At 41.1% G+C, this 23,628-nt stretch overlaps 1 protein-coding gene across 1 annotated transcript in view; it reads left to right on the top strand.

Annotated features, from left to right (window-relative positions):
- The window catches only part of VTA1 (vesicle trafficking 1), a 725,433-nt gene extending 702,167 nt beyond the window's left edge, over window positions 1-23,266 (top strand). Inside the window, exon 8 of the mRNA XM_053711824.1 lies at window positions 22,831-23,266. Coding sequence (XP_053567799.1) covers window positions 22,831-22,976 — 146 coding nt within the window. The 3' untranslated portion in view covers window positions 22,977-23,266. The remainder of the gene's footprint in view (window positions 1-22,830) is intronic.
- Window positions 23,267-23,628: the final 362 nt, after the last annotated feature.

The raw sequence follows: 23,628 nt of genomic DNA, 5'->3' as shown, positions 1-23,628 counted from the left end.
GACACCCCAGCCAAAGGCTTAAATACTCCTCCCACTCCCCTCATCTCCCAGTCATTTTTTGCCTTTCATCCCAGGATGTTGGCAGAGAAGTGTCAGAATTTATTTTGTCTCTTATGGAGGGTAGTACTTTTCAGCATGGGACAGTTTTTACTAATCCTGTCAGTCTTTCAGTGAGGGCTTGGATGAAAGTTAGAGTCCGGAGATGCAGGAAGAATCTTCCTGTGAAACCATCCCGACTCATGTTAACACCACCTCAAGCAATCGGCGTTGTCAAACTTCACTCCGCTGCCTGCTTTCTTCTCTCAAGTCCATGGTGGAGGCGATGCTACTATCCGTCACACTTGAAGGGCCATGTTCCTGTTCCACGGCATAGATTCCGGTAAGATCGTTTTATTTTACTTCGTTATGAATATACTGTAATGCAAATGTGTTCCCGAGAGGCTACCACCTTGCAGGTCTAACTTATCATAAGGGTCTCAGTGAGTCTCCTTTAGTATCTTGGAATCAAGCGTTAATATCTCCTGAGGGGGGTTATTGAACAGGGAGGTTTATAATCATGTTTGTTATGTGATTCAACCTGCTTATCTGTGGTGTTTACAGGGCTCGTGGGTAGAACATTGAGGCCTTTGTAAGTGACGCAACCTTATGGTTGGGCGCGCTTTTTTGGACTATACGGTTCACCTTGTGGTCGGGCGTGGTTACGCTCCGTCTTCCATTTCTACATTCCCGACCGTATGGCGAAGGAGAAATTCTAGTCCGCAGGGGTCTGGTCATAGGAGGTGGTTAGTGCCCCAGCCATTGTGGGTGTCAGGTGCCGTTTTTGTTTTACTTCTTTAGTCCATATTTGCATATCCTCTATCCAGTTATGGAGGATTCTGATGCTGAGACTGTTTTAAATACAGATTCTGCTTTCGGTGAAGAATCCAGATCGACCTCGTTGACACATGTCAACCAGTTTTGTTCTGTATGCCATCTGAGAGTGTCTTGTTCCTCGGGCTCGGGGAGTCAAGGGACAACTGAGCCATCCACCTCTGGAGGTCCGGTCCTCCGAGAGGCGAGTTCCCTAACGCTCCATACTTCTACACATGCGAGTAACCCAGTTTATGATTATTCCTCCATGCAGGGCGGCGTGTTCCCCCCGGAGGTTGCAGCACATTTTCACTTCCATATATTTTTGGCGATTATTCGTCTGCAGAGTGCTCATGCCCTATTGTCCGGGGTCTACCACCTTGGGGAGGGCCTGTACAGTTGCCTGCGGGTGTAACTGTCCCTGAGTGTTGTGCCTTTTGTTATAGAGTGGCGCGTCTTGCTCAGACATGTTTTTCAGTTATTAAATGATCCTATCCTTCTCAGATACGGGAATTTTCAGTCTGCTTCGAATGGTGCACCTCATTAGACATGTGGGGATGATGTAATCTCCTGACTGTTTTTCTTTTTTTAGATCCTTCCCTGTTTTTTGGAAGCTTAGGGCTCCGTTTGGCTGGTCCTGCGGTAGGCCTGGTTTCTTATTGGGCGTTAACCTACGGGTTTCCTTATATTTTCTTTTTATCCGATTAGGATGTCTTTTGATTTGTTTATTACTTTCCTTCGGGAATCTTAAACTGGGATCGATACTCTCTGTTACTTCTGTGGAAGTGTTTTTGAGGACATGTTAGTCATTCTATTTGTCTGTTTTCCCTTCTTCCCCTCTGAGGGAGGATTTATGCAGCTTGACGGTTAGGACCCAGATGCAGGCTGGTCCTGTTGGGTTCTGTTCTGTCTTGTGGCTGTTCAGACACGTGGCGCCATTCTGGTCCGATTGAGGTGCCGAGTGCTCATGTTATCATTTGTTTTACATTCAACTAAGAATTCTAAAGGACCTGTGGGTCTACAAGGCAGGAAGGATTGTCTCAGTCCTTATAGCCTTCAATTTAGATGACTGGGTCAGTGGAGTTTCCGCTGCGTCATTTTATATGGCGTCCGGTATGGTCAGACCCTAGTATTTCTCCCCCACGTGGTGGAGAGTTGGAGGCTTAGCACCTTCTTCCCGCCGAGTGAGCGGTTTGGCCTTTTTCTTTTGAGGCTCGAGGATTGTCATTGGACTTGATCCTCAGCAGCTAGTAAGCTGAAGGGTAGTTCAGCTGCCTTTGCAGTGGTTGGGTTGCAGAATGTAGAAGCTCTAGCGTCATCGTACAACTTTTACCGCCTTGGCTCCTTAGAGAGTGGGACTTCGGCAAGAGGTGGTATCTTCCTTAAGTCGGGACTTGCAAGTTTTTCTCGTTATCCGGGTTGCTCTGGATATCGCATTAGTATCCCCTGTGGTCTGGCTTGTTATTCAGACGGGGTGTTAAGTTTGCGGGTTCTGTTTATCTAAACAGTTGGGGGTTCGGACCTGTCTCCCTGGGGCTTCCGGTTGCTGGGTTTCATTCAGCATTTTCCCTTGTGGATCCCGTTGTGGGTTGTTAGCGGACTTTTAGGCTCCAGGGTTGGTTCGGGGTTCCCCAATTCCTGGAAACTTGGGCTATGTCCTTTACTCTGATTGCTTGATCTGGTTTTGGTTGGTCAGGTTTTCCGAGTGTCGTTGTTCGTTGGGGCTATGTTGCACCTTAGACGGTTTCCCTTAGCCAGCTTGCTGTAGTATCCATTGAACTCACTGCTCTGCAGGTGAATAGATTTGCAATGTCACTGCTGCTACCATTGTACATTGGTTGCGTGTTAGTTTTTAGGGGAATCACTTTCAAGGGTAATTGACCTCTCCTTTAACCTGTGGCTTTTGGGAGGTGCTGCCTGTTAGCCCGTTCCCCTTCTTGGGTGAGAAATTAGTCTCCTTTTTATGGAGATGTGGTCCTTTCTTAAGGAACCTGTGAGTTTTCCTAGCTGAGAAGGATTTTCTCTATGGGTTATGTTCCATTTCGAGTCTTGCTGGCTCCGTGTCAAGACTAAGTTGGATTTTTTTGCTAGATCCTTTGGGTCTACGGCCCTGTTGTCTGTTCTAAGCAGTCGGGTTGCACCCGTGCTCTGTTGGATTGGCTGTGGCCATTCTTCCACTCGTTTTGAGCTGGTTTTGGGGTGCTTCTGTTCCCCTGTTCAGACCTGCCGTTGCTGGGGCTAACACCCGGCTGGGAGTGGGCTCTGAGAGACGTTGTCATCTTCTGAATCTAGGTGGGCTAGCTGGACAACTAGCTCAGCATACTAATCCTTTCTGGCTACTTTGTACTGTAGCAGACCAGGGGTTGCTAGTTCGTTCCCTAGCATGGTCTATTCAGCCTTTCCTCCTTTCAAGGTCAATAAAATGAGCAGCGCCTTGTGTCCCTTAATGGGGTTAGCCACACTTGCATAGTAGCTATCTGGCTCCCTAAGCTTACAAGCAGAGGATTTCTCCACCTCGGGTTGGGGGTGTCACTTCTCTTCTTGGGGACCTTGTGAAGGTTATGATTCCCCCTTTTTTGGAAGACCTGTGGGTAGGTCTAGCGGCTTGGATTGCTTAGAGGGTGCCCTCTGTCTGAGAGTTGTCTTTTGCAATCTGTTTTTTGGCTGGACGCTTTTGCTCTCAGCAAGTATTCCCTGTGTCAACTTGAGAATGGGAGCTTGTTCTTGACTCAAGGTTTTTCGTCTGGGTCTGTTACAGGGTTTTCATAATGCTGAGGGTTGCTTTTAAATGGACGTTTAAACACTTTGAGATAGTAATATAAAAGGATAAATCTTATTTATAAAAAAACTCTGCAATATACTTATTTATTTTGTCCCCTTTTCCTGTAATTCCATTCTGAAATTCTGAACACTTCAGTTCCTGTTAGAAATGGAAGTGCAGCACACTGTTATTCCACACAGCCATTGGCTGCACACTCAAGTGACATATTCATAGCTGTCCCTAATTGGCCACAGACGAAAAAGTTATCTAAGTTACAACATGGCAGCTCCCGTTGTTTTATAGCCATTACAACTTCACAGTTATATTGTCACTATTTAAACAACTAAGGAAACTCTAAAAAAATACATCTATATGTTATTCTCAGACTTATCTTAACTTTGAATGCATCATTCTATCTAGCATTTAGTATTTAATGTCCCTTTAATTGTTTTGGGGATGGGGATTGTTTTTTGTTTGTTTTTTTTAGTTCCAATGATATAAATATAATTCTTAATACAGTTTTTGTTAGAATATAAAACTCCACTCCTACTTCTAATGCAAGTGTAAAGAGAACACAACTTTCATGTAAAAGTTTTAGACTGTAATGTGTCAACAATGTTTTTCCATTTGTAGAATGTTTTGTGTTGTATTTCTAGTTTAACTTGTTTTTTTGCTTGACAACAGTTCTATTAACAACTGTGTCTTTAGGCTGACAAGGCAGAGAAACTATATAAGACTGCATATAGACTACCAGAGCATGAATATTATTGAGAGCATAAATAAAGCAACTTAAAGATCATAAAAAAGATATAAAGAAGATCGCCTCATTGTGCAGTTTATCCCAGATACATTTCTAATAAAATCAAGGTTTCTGACAATACTCACAAGGCTGTATGCCCTAAATGAAGTGCAATATGTCTAGGCTGGTCTTTGCAGTCTCCAGCTCACTGATAGGGGCAATATTCTCCTTCAGATGGCAATGGAATAGGTTCAGGATATGGTAGCCTTTTAAAACTTAAAGGACACAAAGCTTCTCCTAGTGCAAGTAAAACTAACGACAGAGTAACTCTAGGAAAGTAGTGAAATGAATACTCACATTTTAATTTGCACGTTTGATTTGTGCAAATAAAGCAGGCTGAATGTTACAGACACCAGCTGTCTGAGTTTGGTCTCCCTGGATTGTTCCTTCAGACAATTGGAAAAGTGGGTAGGTGGAATAAAGTACTCCAAAGTAAAAAGTAGTTTAAAGCAGACTACTTAAAATCACAAATTTATTTTAAAAGTGAATAAAACATGCAAGGCGTTACTCAGCTGGCTAGCTGTTTCATTAGGCATGTCAATTAAACAGCTAGCGAGCCAGATCCCTGATATAAAAGATTAAGGAACCCCTCATTTGAAAGAGAATAATATTTTTTAATTTGTCTCACCTGCCTGCATTGTGTTTGACGAGATTTTCCATTTTTTGGAGGGGGTCACATGCCCACCATGTTGTACAGAGCTGATTTAAAGGTACAGTAAAGTCAAAATTATACTTTCATGATTCAGATAGAGCATGCAATTGTAAACAACTTTACAATTTACTTATATTGTCAATTTTGCTTAGTTCTCCTGGTATCCTTTGTTTAAGATTTATCCTAAGTGAGCTCAGAAGCAAAAATGCTTAAGACAATGTTATATATAGTTACAAACTCTGCTGTTATTGGGTGTCTGTAGCATTATTTGGCAGCAGTGTTTGTAACTATGTAAAAAATTGCTGTAAACATTGTTGCAAACACTGATGCTATATGGTTAAAAACATATGCACGCTCCTGAGCACGCCTTTTGTTACTCTTTAACAAAGGATCTAAAGAAAACAAAGCAAAACTGGTAATTGAAGTAAATTGGAAAGTTATTTAACGTACCATGCTCGATCCAATCCATATGCGTTTCATTTTGATTTTACTGTCCCTTTATGGATTTTTGTGTTGTTTTTTTATATATACTGTATATACTTATTTCAAGATCATACATTAGACATAGTATGCTATAGCCTGTTCCTACTTACTACAAATAGGTAGAAAAATAACTAATGATAAGTTTGTGGCCACTCTGAATATACCTGGCAGATTTCCACATACTCCAAGATAGCAAAAGACAGTAACACCCCACTACTGCCATAAGACTATATAACTATGAGAGCAAGCAAAAGACACCTTTTGTCTTGTATGTTTTTAGTTATTACATTTCTAATAGAACTGCAGTTCTTTCTTGTCTGCTCGTGTCCTTTTTAGGTTGTCAAAATTACACCTTGGTTTTTTTCTCTGTATGAAAGACCCTAATTAACAAATAATTCCCACAAGTTTTATTTTTATTAAGACGTGCCAGGGTATTAGTTGCACCAAATAAAACTTACTTCATTTGTTGCTTTACAGGACTAAACCTGGCAAATCAAACAGCTAAATTGAAATGCCTAAAAATGTATTGTAAAGAACAAATCAAAGAGAACAATAACAAAATGTGCTTGTTCTTTAATATCCAAGCAAGGAAAAAAATCTAATCATGTTAAAAGCATTTCTAAAAATACACACTTTAAAATTCAAAACCTGTAGTTTGTAATTCGTTTTTTGCAATTCTGATTAGTACATCTGAAAAGCAATGAGCCTAAAGGTATTTCCATTGCCAACAAAGGGCTTTTTATTTATAACCAGTGCTGCTTAATTTAGAAGCTCCACCCCTTTAGCACATTTTTTCTTTAATTATGTAGATAGAGTATTTTTTGAATAGTTAATACCTGAGGATAGGGTTCCCCATATATTAATACTCTCCTGTATATAGCTTATATATTTTTGCTTTGAAGAATTCCCTTTAGGGAGTAATATCTTCTGTATGTGGCAGGTCTGTTCCCAGCACTATGTTGGCTGTAACATTTATAGTGAATACAAGCTTCCTTTTATCAGTCACAGCTGAAAGACAAACCTTTCTCAAACGGATTGGTTTTCTCAATTTGAAAGAGTAGCAGACAATATGAGTATCTATGTTTTAAAAGTCATTCTGTAATAGGAGAGCTGCAATAGTCAGAACGAGGAGAGCATCCTGCCTAGGTGATGACTGGAAATTTCACATACCTTCACTGGATGCTGATGTAAACCATCTATCTCCGTGCTTCATCAAGTTAACCTTTATGCTTACTGGAAAGTAGTAACTTAGGACTCTTTCTTCCTCTGAACAACATGTGTTTGGTGATTTAAGATGTTATTGTATCTTCAGCAGGTGTAGAAGATAGAAGACAAACTGCTTTATATTGATTTGTCCTTAGTACGAATGCTGTCCTTTTTATCTGTATTTTAGCTTTTTCATACTTTTCATAGGCCACTGTGTGTACATACCCACAAGTGCATGTGAAGAAAACACACATCCATATAAATGTGTTTTATATATATGTTATGGGTAAAGTCAGATATTGGGTAATTCTAGGATTACACGGGTAAAACGGAACTTACCCAAGCGTCTGTGGGTAAACCTGATGTAAGAACATAAATCCTCTCGGAGTGCATGCACTTCATTGAGTCACTGCATCAAATATATATACGATGCACTGTAATTTCCCCATCTTCACTATCTTTTCTCTTGTTAAGTGTGTTCAGTCCACGGGTCATCCATTACTTATGGGATATATTCTCCTCCCCAACAGGAAGTTGCAAGAGGACCACCCAAGCAGAGCTGCTATATAGCTCCTCCCCTCACATGTCATATCCAGTCATTCTCTTCCCTCAACAAAGAAGGAGGTCGTGGGAGGAGTTGGAGTTTTTACTTAATTATTCTTCAATCAAAAGTTTGTTATTTTAAATGGCACCGGAGTGTGCTGTTTTTTCTATCTCAGGCAGTATTTGGAAGAAGAAACTGCCTGCGTTTTTCTATGATTTTAGCAGGCGTAACTAAGATCCACTGGCTGTTCTCGACATTCTGAGGAGTGGGGTAACTTCGGAACATGGGAATAGCATGCGGGGTCCACCGCAAATGAGGTATGTGCAGTACAATATTTTCTGGGAATGGAATTGACTAAGAAAATACTGCTGTTACCCGTATGATGTAAGTACAGCCTTAAATGCAGTAGTAGTGACTGGTATCAGGCTGATAAATGTATGCACAGTAGAGTTATTTTCTAGGGACTAGAATTTGACTGTGAAAATACTGTTAATACTGAAATAATGCTTAAGCCTTATCTGCAGTGGTAGCGACTGGGTGCAGGCTTAGTAATAACTTTGCATGACATTTAAAGAAGTTTATTTCAAAACGTTTACTGGCATGTTATTCGTTTTGTGAGGTGCTTTGGTGATAAATACTTTGGGCATGAATTTTTTTCCACATGGCTAACGTATATTTCTGCATAGAAACCGTTATATCAGGTCTCCCACTGAGCGGGAGGGGCCTCTTTTTAGCACCTTGTTGCGCAGTTAAAATTCTAGCACAGTCTTCCTGCTTCTTCCTCCTTGATCCAGGACGTCTCTAGAGAGCTTCAAAATTCGTTTTTTGAGGGAGGTAATCAGTCACAGCAGACCTGTGACAGTGTGTTAGACTGTGATAAAAACGTTTAATATTAATTTGATATCCGTTTTTTTGGGTACTGAGGGGTTAATCATCCGGTTGCTAATGGGTGCAATCCTCTGCTAATTAATACGTTTAAAGAATTGTTGACTATAACTGAATTTTTTTTTTTTTTGTTACTCAACTGTGTTTTTTAAAAGCGCTGCAGCGTTTTTTATATTGCTTGCAAACTTATTGAAAGTATTTTCCAAGCTTGCTAGCTTCATTGCTAGTCTGTTTAAATATGTCTGATACAGAGGAATCTGCTTGTTCATTATGTTTAAAAGCCGTTGTGGAGCCCAATAGAAATATGTGTACCAATTGTATTGATGTTACTTTGAAAAATCAATCTGTACCGCTTAAAAAATTATCACCAGACAACGAGGGGGCAGTTATGCCGTCTAACTCTCCTCACGTGTCAGTACCTTCGTCTCCCGCTCGGGAGGTGCGTGAGATTGAGGCGCCAAGTACATCAAGGCCCTTACAAATCACTTTACATGATATGTAATGAAAGAAGTATTATACAATATGCCAGAGTTAAGAGGCAAGCGCAACAGTTCTGGGTTAAGGACAGAGCGCGCCGATGACACGAGAGCCATGTCTGATACTGCGTCACAATTTGCAGAACATGAGGACGGAGAGCTTCATTCTGTGGGTGACGGTTCTGATTCAGGGAGACCGGATTCAGAAATTTCAAATTTTAAATTTAAGCTTGAGAACCTCCGCGTGTTGCTAGGGGAGGTGTTAGCGGCTCTGAATGATTGTGACACGGTGGCAATCCCAGAGAAATTATGTAAGCTGGATAAATACTACGCGGTGCCGGTGTGTACTGACGTTTTTCCTATACCAAAGAGGCTTACAGAGATTATTAGTAAGGAGTGGGATAGGCCCGGTGTGCCTTTTTCCCCTCCTCCGATATTTAGAAAAATGTTCCCTATAGACGCCACCACACGAGACTTATGGCAGACGGTCCCTAAGGTGGAGGGAGCAGTTTCTACTTTAGCCAAGCGTACCACTATCCCGGTGGAGGATAGCTGTGCTTTCTCAGATCCAATGGATAAAAAATTAGAGGGTTATCTTAAGAAAATGTTTATTCAACAAGGTTTTATATTACAGCCTCTTGCATGCATTGCGCCTGTCACTGCTGCAGCGGCATTCTGGTTTGAGTCTCTGGAAGAGGCGATTCGCACAGCACCATTGGATGAGTCTCTGAGCAAGATTAGAACCCTTAAGCTGGCTAATGCGTTTGTTTCGGATGCCGTAGTGCATTTAACCAAACTTACGGCTAAAAATTCCGGATTCGCCATACAGGCGCGCAGAGCGCTTTGGCTTAAATCCTGGTCAGCAGATGTAACTTCTAAGTCTAAATTACTAAACATTCCTTTCAAAGGGCAGACCTTATTCGGGCCCGGCTTGAAGGAAATTATTGCTGACATTACTGGAGGTAAGGGTCACACCCTTCCTCAGGACAGGGCCAAACAGTCTAATTTTCGTGCCTTTCGTAATTTCAAGGCAGGAGCAGCATCAACTTCCTCCGCTCCAAAACAGGAAGGAACTACTGCTCGTTACAGACAGGGTTGGAAAGGCAACCAGTCATGGAACAAGGGCAAGCAGGCCAGAAAGCCTACTTCCGCCCCTAAGACAGCATGAAGTCAGGGCCCCCTTTCCGGAGACGGATCTAGTGGGGGGCAGACTCTCTCTCTTCGCCCAGGCTTGGGCAAGAGATGTACAGGATCCCTGGACGCTGGAGATTATATCTCAGGGATACCTTCTGGATTTCAAAACTTCTCCTCCACAAGGGAGGTTTCATCTGTCAAGGTTATCAACAAACCTAGTAAAGAAAGAGGCATTTCTACAATGTGTACAAGACCTCTTAGTGATGGGAGTGATCCACCCAGTTCCGCGGACGGAACAGGGGCAAGGGTTTTATTCAAATCTGTTTGTGGTTCCCAAGAAAGAGGGAACCTTCAGACCAATCTTAGATTTATACAAATTCCTAAGGGTTCCATCATTCAAGATGGAAACCATTCGGTCCATCCTACCCATGATCCAAGAGGGTCAATATATGACCACAGTGGATTTAAAGGATGCCTACCTTCACATACCGATTCACAAAGATCATTATCGGTACCTAAGGTTTGCCTTTCTAGACAGGCATTACCAGTTTGTAGTGCTTCCCTTCGGGCTGGCTACGGCCCCGAGAATTTTTACAAAGGTTCTGGGCTCTCTTCTGGCGGTACTAAGACCACGAGGCATAGCGGTGGCTCCGTACCTAGACGACATTCTGATACAAGTGTCAAGTTTTCAAAATGCAAAGTTTCATACAGAGATAGTTCTAGCATTTCTAAGGTCGCATTGGGGGGAAAGTGAACGTGGAAAAGAGTTCTCTGTTACCACTCACAAGGGTCCCTTTTCTGGGGACTCTTATAGATTCTGTAGAGATGAAGATTTACCTGACGGAGTCCAGGTTATCAAAACTTCTCAATGCTTGCCGTGTCCTTCACTCCATTCCAAGCCCATCAGTAGCTCAGTGCATGGAAGTGATCGGCTTAATGGTCGCGGCAATGGACATAGTACCATTTGCGCGCCTACATCTCAGACCGCTGCAACTATGCATGCTAAGTCAATGGAACGGGGATTACTCAGATCTGTCCCCTTTGCTAAATCTGGACCAGGAGACCAGAGATTCTCTTCTCTGGTGGTTATCACGGGTTCATCTGTCCAAAGGAATGTCCTTTCGCAGACCAGATTGGACGATTGTAACAACAGATGCCAGCCTACTAGGCTGGGGAGCAGTCTGGAACTCCCTGAAGGCTCAGGGATCGTGGACTCAGGAGGAGAAACTCCTCCCAATAAACATTCTAGAATTAAGGGCAATATTCAATGCTCTTCTAGCTTGGCCTCAGTTAGCAACACTGAGGTTCATCAGATTTCAGTCGGACAACATCACGACTGTGGCTTACATCAATCATCAAGGGGGAAACAGGAGTTCCCTAGCGATGTTGGAAGTCTCGAAGATAATTCGCTGGGCAGAGTCTCACTCTCGCCACCTGTCAGCGATCTACATCCCAGGCGTGGAGAACTGGGAGGCGGATTTTTTAAGTCGCCAGACTTTTCATCCGGGGGAGTGGGAACTTCACCTGGAGGTATTTGCCCACCTAATTCTTCGTTGGGGCAAACCGGATCTGGATCTCATGGCATCTCGCCAGAACGCCAAGCTTCCTTGTTAAGGATCCAGGTCCAGGGACCCGGGAGCGGTGCTGGTATATGCACTAGCAGCCCCTTGGGTTTTCAACATAGCTTATGTGTTCCACCTTTTCCGTTGCTTCCTCGACTGATTGCCAGGATCAAACAGGAGAGAGCATCGGTGATTCTGATAGCGCCTGCGTGGCCACGCAGGACCTGGTATGCAGACCTAGTGGACATGTCGTCCTGTCCACCATGGTCTCTACCCCTGAGGCAGGACCTTCTAATTCAGGGTCCTTTCAACCATCCAAACCTAATTTCTCTGAGGCTGACTGCTTGGAAATTGAACACCTGATTCTATCAAAGCGTGGGTTTTTTGGATTCGGTTATTGATACATTAATACAGGCTCGGAAACCTGTTACCAGAAAAATTTACCACAAGATATGGCGTAAATATTTATATTGGTGTGAATCCAAGAGTTACTCATGGAGTAAGGTTAGGATTCCTAGGATATTGTCTTTTCTACAAGAGGGTTTAGAAAAGGGCTTATCCGCTAGTTCACTAAAGGGACAGATTTCTGCTCTGTCTATTCTTTTACACAAGCGTCTGGCAGAGAATCCAGACGTCCAGGCTTTTTGTCAGGCTTTGGCTAGGATTAAGCCTGTGTTTAAAGCTGTTGCTCCTCCGTGGAGCTTAAACTTGGTTCTTAAAGTTCTCCAGGGTGTTCCGTTTGAACCTCTTCATTCCATTGATATTAAGCTTTTATCTTGGAAAGTTCTGTTTTTGATGGCTATTTCCTCGGCTCGAAGAGTCTGAGTTATCTGCCTTACATTGTGATTCTCCTTATCTGATCTTTCATTCAGACAAGGTAGTCCTGCGTACTAAACCTGGGTTTTTACCTAAGGTTGTTTCTAACAAGAATATCAATCAAGAGATTGTTGTTCCATCCTTATGTCCTAATCCTTCTTCAAAGAAGGAACGTCTTTTGCATAATCTAGACGTGGTCCGTGCCCTGAAGTTCTACTTACAGGCAACTAAAGATTTTAGACAAACTTCTTCTCTGTTTGTCGTTTATTCTGGACAGAGGAGAGGTTAAAAGGCTTCGGCTACCTCTCTCTCTTTTTGGCTTCGTAGCATAATACGCTTAGCCTATGAGACTGCTGGACAGCAGCCTCCTGAAAGAATTACAGCTCATTCCACTAGAGCTGTGACTTCCACCTGGGCCTTTAGGAATGAGGCCTCTGTTGAACAGATTTGCAAGGCTGCAACTTGGTCTTCACTTCATACTTTTTCCAAATTTTCCAAATTTGACACTTTTGCTTCTTCGGAGGCTGTTTTTGGGAGAAAGGTTCTACAGGCAGTGGTTCCTTCTGTTTAATGTTCCTGCCTTGTCCCTCCCATCATCCGTGTACTTTAGCTTTGGTATTGGTATCCCATAAGTAATGGATGACCCGTGGACTGAACACACTTAACAAGAGAAAACATAATTTATGCTTACCTGATAAATTTATTTCTCTTGTAGTGTGTTCAGTCCACGGCCCGCCCTATCTATTTGAGGCAGGTTCTAAATTTTAAATTATAACTCACCACTGCACCCTATAGTTTCTCCTTTCTCGTCTTGTTTCGGTCGAATGACTGGATATGACATGTGAGGGGAGGAGCTATATAGCAGCTCTGCTTGGGTGGTCCTCTTGCAACTTCCTGTTGGGGAGGAGAATATATCCCATAAGTAATGGATGACCCGTGGACTGAACACACTACAAGAGAAATAAATTTATCAGGTAAGCATAAATTATGTTTTTCACCCTTGTAAACCTCATTCCCCAAGGTTCACATGGGGTGGATGCCAGAGGATAGGCCCCTTCAACCCCTCAAGTGGAGACTAAAGAAATAGTGTGCATGGGGGAATTACAGTACATGGGCTTTACCTACAGTCGTTTGGGTAATGTCCGTTTTACCCGGGTAATCCTAGGATTACACGGATATCGTACTTTACCCGTAACATATATATATATATATATATATATATATATATATATATATATATATATATAATTAGATTTTTAATAATCAAATTTATTTGTGACGTCTCAGGAATATACTGAATCCCCTTTCTCAGAATATCCTGAAACTTAAAGGGACACTGAACTCAAATTTTTTCTTTCGTGATTCAGATAGAGCATGCAATTTTAAGCAACTTTCTAATTTACTCCTATTATCAAATTTTCTTCATTTTCTTGGTATCTTTATTTGAAAAGTAAGAATGTACGTTTAGATGCCGGCCCATTTTTTGTGAACAACCTGGGTTGTCCATGCTGATTGGACAGCACCAATAAATATGAGCTGTCCAGGGTTCCGAATCAAAAATTGGCTGGCTCCTTACCTTAGATGCCTTATTTTTCAAATAAAGATAGCAAGAGAACGAAGAAAAATTGATAATAGGAGTAAATTAGAAAGTTGTTTAAAATTACATGCTCTATCTGAATCACGAAAGAAAACATTTGGGTTCAGTGTCCCTTTAAGAATAAATTTGATCATTGAAAGTCCTGTGAGTGCAAGAGAGAAAGAGAGAGGCTGCATTGCCCTTTGCTTTTAGAGTCTGAACAGTTCAACTAAAGCTTATTTCACAAACTGCAAACAAAGTTACATTATGTCATATCTCCTGATACAACCCCATTATCTGTTATTTTCTTTAATTATGAAAGCACTATTAATCTCTATAGCTACAGGAAGAAGAAAAACTACTTGGTATATATAAATAGGCTTTCATGAGTTTAATAAACATTAGGAATATAGAGCATGGAATTTATCATAGTAATTGATTTAAACCTCAGATATATATATATATATATACCCCCTTACGTAGGAATTAACAACAAAATGTAACATCTTTTAATACTGTGTTTAAAGTGTTATTCCTTTTTTCAGATTTGTTTTCTATTGATAATAGAAGCACTTGTTTTTATTTATTGTTTTGTTTTTTTCTGTAACTTAAATTAGAACGTCATTTTCCAGGGTTCTTATAACAGAAAATTATTTCAAACCGTTTCTTTAAATGACTACATATATATATATATATATATATATATATATATATATATATCAATATATATATATATCATGCGTTAAATTCCATTGCACTCAAGAGAACACGTTTACTTTCAACCTGTTATATGTGTGCCACTTCCTACACGCAGTGGCGTCACTAGGGGGGTGCGGGCCGCACCTGGGTGACACCCTCCAGAGGTGACACCCTCCAGAAGTTGTAGACACACAATTTTTTTGCCCCTTGAGCCAGTGCTGCAATTTCAACAAATAGTTTTCCCGGCTGCTTTTGCTTGTTTGTACTTTGCTCCTCCCTTGCCCAATTTCACTATGAATGTTGTGGGTGTGCCGTGGGGCTTGCAAAGTTGCGCTGCTAGCCTAAACCTGCCAGCCTATCTGTGCTCACTGCTCAGTGACATGCGGCCCAGGGCTGTGCACTGACAGACTTGGAACAGAGTCAGAGAGCAGAATTTTCATAGTTTGCATGCCTAAACCTTTTCTTCAGTGATTTATTTTAGAGTGCTCTGTTTATTTTTCATTTGATGTTCTGCTGAGCCAGGGAGCAGCTCTAGGCATGAGCTTCCTAATTAATACAGTGCAGTTTACATATTTTGTATGTGTGTCTCAGTATTTTTGTGTGTGTATCTGAGTGTGTTTCTGAGTGTTTGTGTGTGCATCTGAGTATGTTTTTAAGTGTGTCTGAGTGTTTGTATGTGTGTTTGCCTGTGTTTTTGTGTGTGTCTGCTTTCTGGGGGGGGGGTGACACCATGACTTACAGCACCGGGTGACACCAACCCTAGTGACGCCACTGCCTACACGCAAAGAGACACAATAAACCCCTTATCGCTCGCATGCAACATTTAGTGTGCGACTTGTAATCTTGCCCTATATAGGTTATTAAAGATCATTTATTCTGGAATGCTCTCTTTTATTGACACAAAGAAAAACAAATACCATAAAGCCCCTTTACAACGGTATGGGCATGACTGGGTAATTTTTCATGTAAAAGTGCTTTTGTTCACTATACAGTTTATTAAACATAATTTGTGTTCCTGGAACGATATCAGTTATATACTTAGTTGACCTAACACAGATTTTGCCAAAAAGCTTTGACTAATTACATATAACTGCTTGCGTGATTTTGGAAAAAAAATAAGGCCCCGTTAAGTGTATGTATCTGTTAACGGATACCTGTTCATAGGGACAGTTAACTTAAAAAATTGTATTGTTTAAAAAGATAGATAATCCCTTTATTACCCATTCCCCACTTTTGCACAGCCAACATTGTTTTATTAATGTACTTTTAACCTCTGTGATTACCTTGTATCTAAGCATCATCTGACTCACATGACTTTTTATTATCTATTAACTTGCATTTTAGCTGTGTTGTGTGGAACCCACGGGCGTGAGGACAATGTTATCTATATGGCCCACATGAACTAGCAGTCTCCTGTTGTAAAAAGCAAATAAAAAAGCATGTGATGAGAGGCTGTCTGTAGTGTCTTAGAAACAAGCAATCATTTAGAGGTTTAAATGTTATAAAGTATATTAATATAACAATGTTGGTTGCGCAAAGCTGGGGAATGGGTAGTAAAGGCATTATCTAACTTTTTAAACAATAACGATTTTAGTGTTGACCGTCCCTTTAACAATGATAAAAACAAAAATAACTAATCTATGCATATTATTTACTAAATCCTTAGTTACACTAAAATAAATAAACCTTGGGAGAATTTTTTTTAGATTCTATCTGAGATATGTAGTTTTAAGTTTGTTCCATTGCGTACACAATAGAAAATAGTGTATAAACACATAGTTAAAGTCAGCTCAAGAGCAGCAATGCACTACTGGGACCTAGCTAAAAACATCTGGTGAGCTAGTGACAAGAGGCATATGTGTGTAGCCACCATCCAGCTTTCAGCAGTGCATTGCTGCTTATGAACCTACCTAGATATGCTTGTCAACAAAGGATAACAAGGGAATTAAATGGACATAAAACAGGTTGAGATCTGTGCATATCCTAAAATGGTTAGTTAATTAAAAATAGTTTGCATTAAAAAAAATGTTTTACAATTGCTGGCAAGTATTTTAAAATTATTTTCAAAAATCAGCAAAATGAATTGGCTGCCTGAAGAAGCTCACTCCACCCCCGTTATCAGTATTTAGACACACGCCTTGTATTTCATCTTTTGTTTTTTTGGTAAAATGCAAAATTGAATAGGGATTATCTGCTGGAGCATGCCTAGAAGTTCACAGCTTCTAGGCATGCTCCAGCAGATAATCCCTATTCAATTTTGCATTTTACCAAAAAAACAAAAGATTTAGATACAGCCATAAAAGGAATTTCTTTTTTATGACACGATGAGTCCACGGATCATCTTAATTGCTAATGGGATATTCACTTACTGGTCAGCAGGAGGCGGCAAAGAGCACCACAGCAAAGCTGTTAAATAGCTCCTCCCTTCCCTCCTACTCCATTCATTCTCTTTGCCTACGTTAGTGATAGGAATTGTTAAAGTCAGGTGTTAGATTAGATTCTTCAATCAAGATTTTATTATTTTTAAAGTAGTACAAGATTGTGCTGCTTTGTCCTAGGGTGTAGCCGTAGTCCATATCAGTCTCTTCAGTAGAGCAGTGGTGGCTTTAGAGCAATGGGAACTTGTGGGACATAATTCTCACTGCGCCTCCCATACATTTATGCTGCCCTAATCCTGATAGCCTAAGCAAGATTACTCAGACTTTATCCTTTTTCCACAGGGTTTTGTGAGGGAGAGGACTTCTCAAACCTGTTGAGCTGCCCTGCTGTCGGGCAGATTTTAAAGGTAAGTGCTAACTTTTTATTCTGGGTCTGGGAAAGGATCTCAGGGGAAGTGGAGCACTTTATTTTCCAAAGGGGACGTAACTCCTATTTCTAGGGAGGGGACCCTGTGACAGCAAGTTGTAAGCAGGCACTGGGCTAAAGGCTTAATCTCTATAGCTGAGTATAGGACGGGATTGTGTTTTGTGACATGTTCAGTTAGTTTCACATATTTGGGCTAAGATGCTACCGATCAAGCGGTAGCACTATTTTCACTCAGGTTTGAACTAGAGCCTTAGTTACTCCCGGTGGCTATTTTTAAACAGTAATGATAATGGCGACCTGGAGATCGATGGTGGTGACGCCCACGATGGGCGTAGTTTGTTTAGCGCTGATTTGAGAGCACACACTACTGTTTTAGGTACACTGTTAGTGGCGACTGGCATAGTAATTGTTATCACGCCCACGGGGCGGAGCTATGTTTGGCACCATTTTGGACTGCGCACTTCCTATTTTACTTCCGATTTTGAAAAGGAAAGTCTTTGTAGCACAGTCGTTAGTGTTGTGATTTATGTGGGACCAGACAGCGCCACTGCTGCGTTCTGGATCCTTTTATGAATAAAGATAAAAACCAGTATATTTTCCCTATTACTAGTAACGTTTTTAAATAAAGTTTGGCATTTTCTGGGTTCCTCAAAGACAGATGGGCACCTCAGCATGAATAAGCTGAGGTGTAGAGGTTCTACTATATTTACGTACTAATTTATATTTCTGCTGCTCACAAAAATATAAAGTTTCATTTTAAGTTTTAAAGAGACAGTAACGTTTTTTATGTGCTAACTTTTATTCGAAATTTAACATGTTTATTTGTTTAACTCATCCCTGGTAACTCAGGAGGGACCAAGAGGTCCTGTTAGGTGTCTCTTGATTTTATAAAAATAGATTTTCTGAACCTACTCTTCTTTAAACGCATGCTGTTTAGTAGTTATTGACAAAAATCAAGATATGCCATAAATTTTCTCCCAATGTGTCCCAAAGAATTTATAGCCCACATGCAGTGCCCTGTGCTTCTACTACACCTGGAGTTACCTTGCATTTCATGCATTGTCTGATTTTTCCACACTGTAGGAAAAAATACAAAAAGGACATGTATCTTGGAAGAGGAGGATACTTGGGTAGTATCTGAGAGGGAATTCTCAGACTCAGATGGGGTAATATGTCATCTGATACTGAGGTTGTTTTCCTTCATTTTTTGCTTTGCTTGAATACCTCCAATTATAACTTGTAGAGGTTTTAGCTTCCTTGGACAACTCAGTTACTTCCGGAGTAGTCGATCCTAGAGATTCCAATAAATTATACTAAAGGGGCCCTTCATGGTAGAAGTATTTCCTGTACCAAATAGGGTTATACAGATATTTGCTCAGGAGTAGGAGACCGGGTATCCCTTTTTCTCTCCTTCCCTATATTTAAGAGGATGTTTTCTATAGCAAACTCTATCAAGAAGCCTTTATTGAAGGGAGATACTACTCCCATAGAGGATACTAGTTCCTTTTGGATGCTATGCAGGATAAGGACCCTATGATTGGAAGTTAGAGGGTTTACATTGACATCCTGTGGTTGGTATGGCTTCTTACGCCAGTGCGGTGGTGTATTGCTTTGATGCGTTGTCTGTTTCTGTTGGACAGACATCCCTCTCGTAGGGATAGAATAGTTGCCCTTAAGTTAGTAAACTCCTTTAACTCAGAGTTTTCTTAAGCTGGGAGCTTTTATTCAGGCTTTGCCATATTGGCCGCAGAGCAGTATGGTTAAAATCTTGGTCTGCGGATGTTTTATCTACAGGATAAGAGATATAAGATAAAGGATGTCAGAGAGAATTTTAGGTTCTTTCGAGATTTTAGGGAAATCATTTCCCTCCTTCTCCCAAGCAGGAGCAGTCTAAGCCTTCATAAAGGACCCAATAAGTCTTAGAATAGGGGAAGTCAGTCCAAGAAGCCTGCCATTGAGTCAAAGAGATCTCGTAGGGGGCAGACTTTCCTCCTTCACTCAGGCTTGGGTTCGGGATTCCTGGGCAGTAGACATAGTGCCCAAGGGATACAAACTGGAGTTCAAAAGTTTTTCTCCCAGAGGCAGGTGCTACTTTCAAGATTATCTGCAGACCCGACAAAAAGAGAGGCGTTCTCACACTGTGTAAAAGACTTCTCAGACCTGGGTGTGATTGTTCCATTTCCAGTACAGGAACAGGGTCAGGGGTTTTATTCCAATCTCTTTGTGGTTCCCAAAAAAGAGGGAATTTTCAGACCAATTTTAGACCTCAAGAGTCTAAACAAATTTCTCAAAGTACTGTCCTTAAAGATGGAAACTATACGTTCCATTCTTCCGTTGATCCCGGAGGGTCAATTTAGGACAACAGTGGATTTAAAGAACGCGTACCTGCACGTTCCTGTTCACAAGAATCATCACAAGTTCCTGTGGTTTGCCTTTCTGGACAAACACTTCCAGTTTGTGGCTCTCCCTTTTAGTCTAGCCACTGCTCCCAGAATTTTCACAAAGGTTCTTCTGGGATCTCTGTTGGCGGTGCTTCGGTTACGGGGCATTGCAATGGCGCCCTATCTGGACGATATTCTAGTCCAGGCCCCATCATTTCAACAAGCAAGATCTCACGTGGACATGGTACTATACTTCCTGCGATCTCACGGGTGGAAGGTAAATTAGGAAAAGAGTTCCCTAGTCCCAAATACAAGGGTAATTTTTGTGGGAACCATAATAGATTCCCAATTACTGAAGATTTTTCTGACAGAGGTCAGGAAATCAAAGATTATTGATACTTCTATAGTACTTCAGTCCACACCTCGACCATCAGTGTCTCAGTGCATAGAGGTAATCTGGTTGATGGTAGCGGAAATAGACATCATCCCGTTTGCTCAGTTCCATCTCAGACCTCTGCAGTTAAACATGCTCGGGCTATGGAACTGAGATTATGCCGACTTGTCTCTTCAAATACTTCTGGAGCGGGAGACAAGGGATTCTCTTCAATGGTGGATGTCTCTGGATCATATTTCCCAGGGAACCTGCTTTCGCAGACCATCTTGGGTGATTGTGACAACGGACCCCAGCCTTCTAGGGAGGGGAGCAGTCTGGGGTTCCCTAAAGGCTCAGGGAATTTGGACTCAAAGTCGGTTCTTCCTATAAGCATCCTGGAACTGACAGCGATCCTCAATGCTCTTCTGGCCTGGCCTCAGTTAGCTTCGGTCCAGTTTATCAGGTTTCAGTCGGACAACATAACTTCAGTGGCTTACATCAATCATCGGGGAGGATCGAGGAGTTCCTTAGCAATGACAGAGGTAACCAAGATAATTCAGTGGGCGGAGGCCTATTCTTGCTCCCTGTTGGCGATCCACATCCCAGTGGTCAACTGGGAGGCGGATTTCCTGAGCAGGCAGACCTTTCATCCGGGGGAGTGGGAACTCCATCCGGAAGTGTTCTCCAGCCTGATTCTCAAGTAGGGTCAGACGGAATTAGATCTCATGGCATCTCGACAGAATGTCAAGCTTCTGAGATACGGGTCGAGGTCCAGGGACCCCCAGGCGGAACTGATAGATGCTCTGGCTGTTCCTTGGACCTTCAGTCTAGCATACCTGTTTCCTCCGTTTGCACTTTTGTCCTAGGGTCATTGCTCGAATCAAGCAGGAGAGGGCGTCGGTGATCCTCATTGCTCCTGCTTGGCCTCGCAGGATTTGGTATGCAGATCTGGTGGACATGTCATTTCTGCCACCTTGAGGAAGGACCTTCTAATTCAAGTGTCCTTACTTCACCCAAATCTAGTTTCTCTGAAGCTGACTGCTTGGAGATTGAACGCTTAATTTTATCCGAGCGGGGGTTTTCTGACTCGGTCATAGAGACCATGATTCAGGCTTGTAAGCCTGTAACTAGAAAGATTTACCATAAGATTTGGCGTAAATATCTCTATTGGTGTGAATCTAAGGGCTACTCATGGAGTAGAGTTATGATTCCTAGAATTTTGTCTTTTCTCCAAGAAGGTTTGGAGAAAGGTTTATCAACAAGTTCCCTAAAGGGTCAAATCTCGGCCTTATCTATTTTGTTACACAAGCGTCTGGCGGATGTTCCAGATGTACAATCATTTTGTCAGGCCTGGGTTCAAACCAGTTACTCCTCCATGGAGTCTTGATTTAGTTATCAAAGTTCTTCAAGGGGCTACGTTTGAGCCTATGCATTCCTTAGATATTAAGTTGTTATCTTGGAAAGTTTTATTTCTTGTTGCTATTTCATCTGCTCATAGAGTGTCAGAGCTCTCTGCATTGCAGTATGAGTCTCCTTACCTTCTTTTCCATTCAGATAAGGTAGTTTTACATACTAAATTAGGATTTCTTCCTAAGGTTGTTTCTGATCAGAACATTAATCAGGAGATTGTTGTTCCTTCTTTGTGTCCTAATCCTTCTTCTCAGAAAGAACGACTTCAGCACAATTTGGACGTGGTCCGTGCTTTAAAATTTTACCTTCAGGCGACTAAGTACTTTCGTCAGTCTTTTTTTTTGTGATTTTCTCAGGAAAATGTAAGGGACAGTAAGCTACGGCTACTTCTCTTTCTTTTTGGCTGAAGAGTATCATACGTTTTGCATATGAGTCTGCTGGACAGCAGTCTCCAGAGAGAGTTACGGCTCATTCCACGAGGGCTGTTGCTTCCTCATGGGCATTCAAAAATAAAGCTTCTGTGAAACAGATTTGCAAGGCTGCAACTTGGTCCTCTCTTCACACTTTTTCAAAGTTCTACAAATTTGACTATTTTGCCTCGGCTAAGGCTGCTTTTGGGAGAAAGGTTCTTCAAGCAGTGGTGCCTTCCGTTTAGGTTCCCTGTCTTGTCCCTCCCGTATCATCTGTGTACTCTAGCTTGGGTATTGAATCCCATTAGTAATTAAGATGATCCGTGGACTCATCGTGTCATAAAAAAGAAAAGAAAATTTATGCTTACCTGATAAATGTATTTCTTTTTTGACACGATGAGTCCACGGCCTGCCCTGGTTGTTGGTTCTTATAAACTTCAGACACCTCTGCTCCTTGGTTTTTCCTTTCTTTCCTTAACTTCGGTCGAATGACTGGAGTGGGAGGAAAGGGAGGAGCTATTTAACAGCTTTGCTGTGGTGCTCTTTGCCGCCTCCTGCTGACCAGGATGTGAATATCCCATTAGTAATTAAGATGATCCGTGGACTCATCGTGTCAAAAAAGAAATACATTTATCAGGTAAGCATAAATTTTCTTTCTGTGGGGGGAGTTAGACCTTTACAATTCAGAAACTAAAAAGAAAGGGTTAATGGCAAGGCACTGCAGTATAAATTTGCAGGTAATGTAATTAAAGTACATATTATATTTTGTCTCTATCCAAACTTGTTTTATGTCCCTTTAAATATATTTGATATCAGGCGCAAATTGAAAACTATAAAATTGCAATCTTTATCTGAAACATGAATGTTTAAATCTGAAACACATTTAAGAAGCTGTCTTTATTTAATGTTTATCCTCAAACAAAATGACTTCCTTAAGAATGTTCACAGTGTTGTAGCTCTGGCATTTATTGAAGTTCAGTTATTCATTTTTATTTTTACTGCTCCGCAGGGGATGTTCGTTTGACACCTGAAGACTTTGCCAGAGCTCAGAAATTCTGCAAGTACGCCGGCAGCGCTTTACAGTACGAAGATGTTGGCACCGCTGTGCAAAACCTTCAGAAGGCTTTGAAGCTGCTCACTACAGGAAAAGAATAAAGTAGCCAAATGAATTTGCTGGGCATCAAGAACATCTCTATTTACATATTAACATTTTATGAAAGTCCTTCTTTATTGCCATTCGATTTTTTTTCTTTAAGTTTCTCCTTTTACGTTATTAAAAACAGCACTTAAATCATGTTTTTTCATTATCTTCAAACAGTAAGAGAGACATTTAATGCTTTTTTTTTGTGTTTTTTTTTGTTTTTTATTCAAGGATTTTTTCACTATGTTTACATGGAAGGATATGCTCATGGCTCAGTCAAATAAACACATAATTTTGCTCTGCAGTAACTTGGGGTCTGATTTCAATAAACAAAAATGCATAAATCCCTATAACTACTCTGAGCTGCAAACCTACAGCTTTTAAAAAGACAGGAAGCCCCCAAATTTATCTTAAATGATTCAGACAGAACATACTATTTTAAAAAAAGTTTACAATTTACTTCTATTATCAATTTTTTTCTAATGTTATTCTTTGCTGAGGACATATCTAGATAGGTTGCGTGCAAATGTATATCATTCTTTCAAAATTGCCATATAGTGTTGCAGACACGTGTCAAAATACAGATCCTAATTTTCACAATACTTACAGTATAGAGCTCACAAACTTAAAGGGACATTGTACCTAAGAATGTTCTATCACTCAAAT

This window comes from Bombina bombina, chromosome 4 (assembly GCF_027579735.1).
Source record: "Bombina bombina isolate aBomBom1 chromosome 4, aBomBom1.pri, whole genome shotgun sequence".
In the NCBI taxonomy this organism is placed as follows: domain Eukaryota; kingdom Metazoa; phylum Chordata; class Amphibia; order Anura; family Bombinatoridae; genus Bombina; species Bombina bombina.
This window is presented reverse-complemented; position numbering and strand designations above follow the sequence as displayed.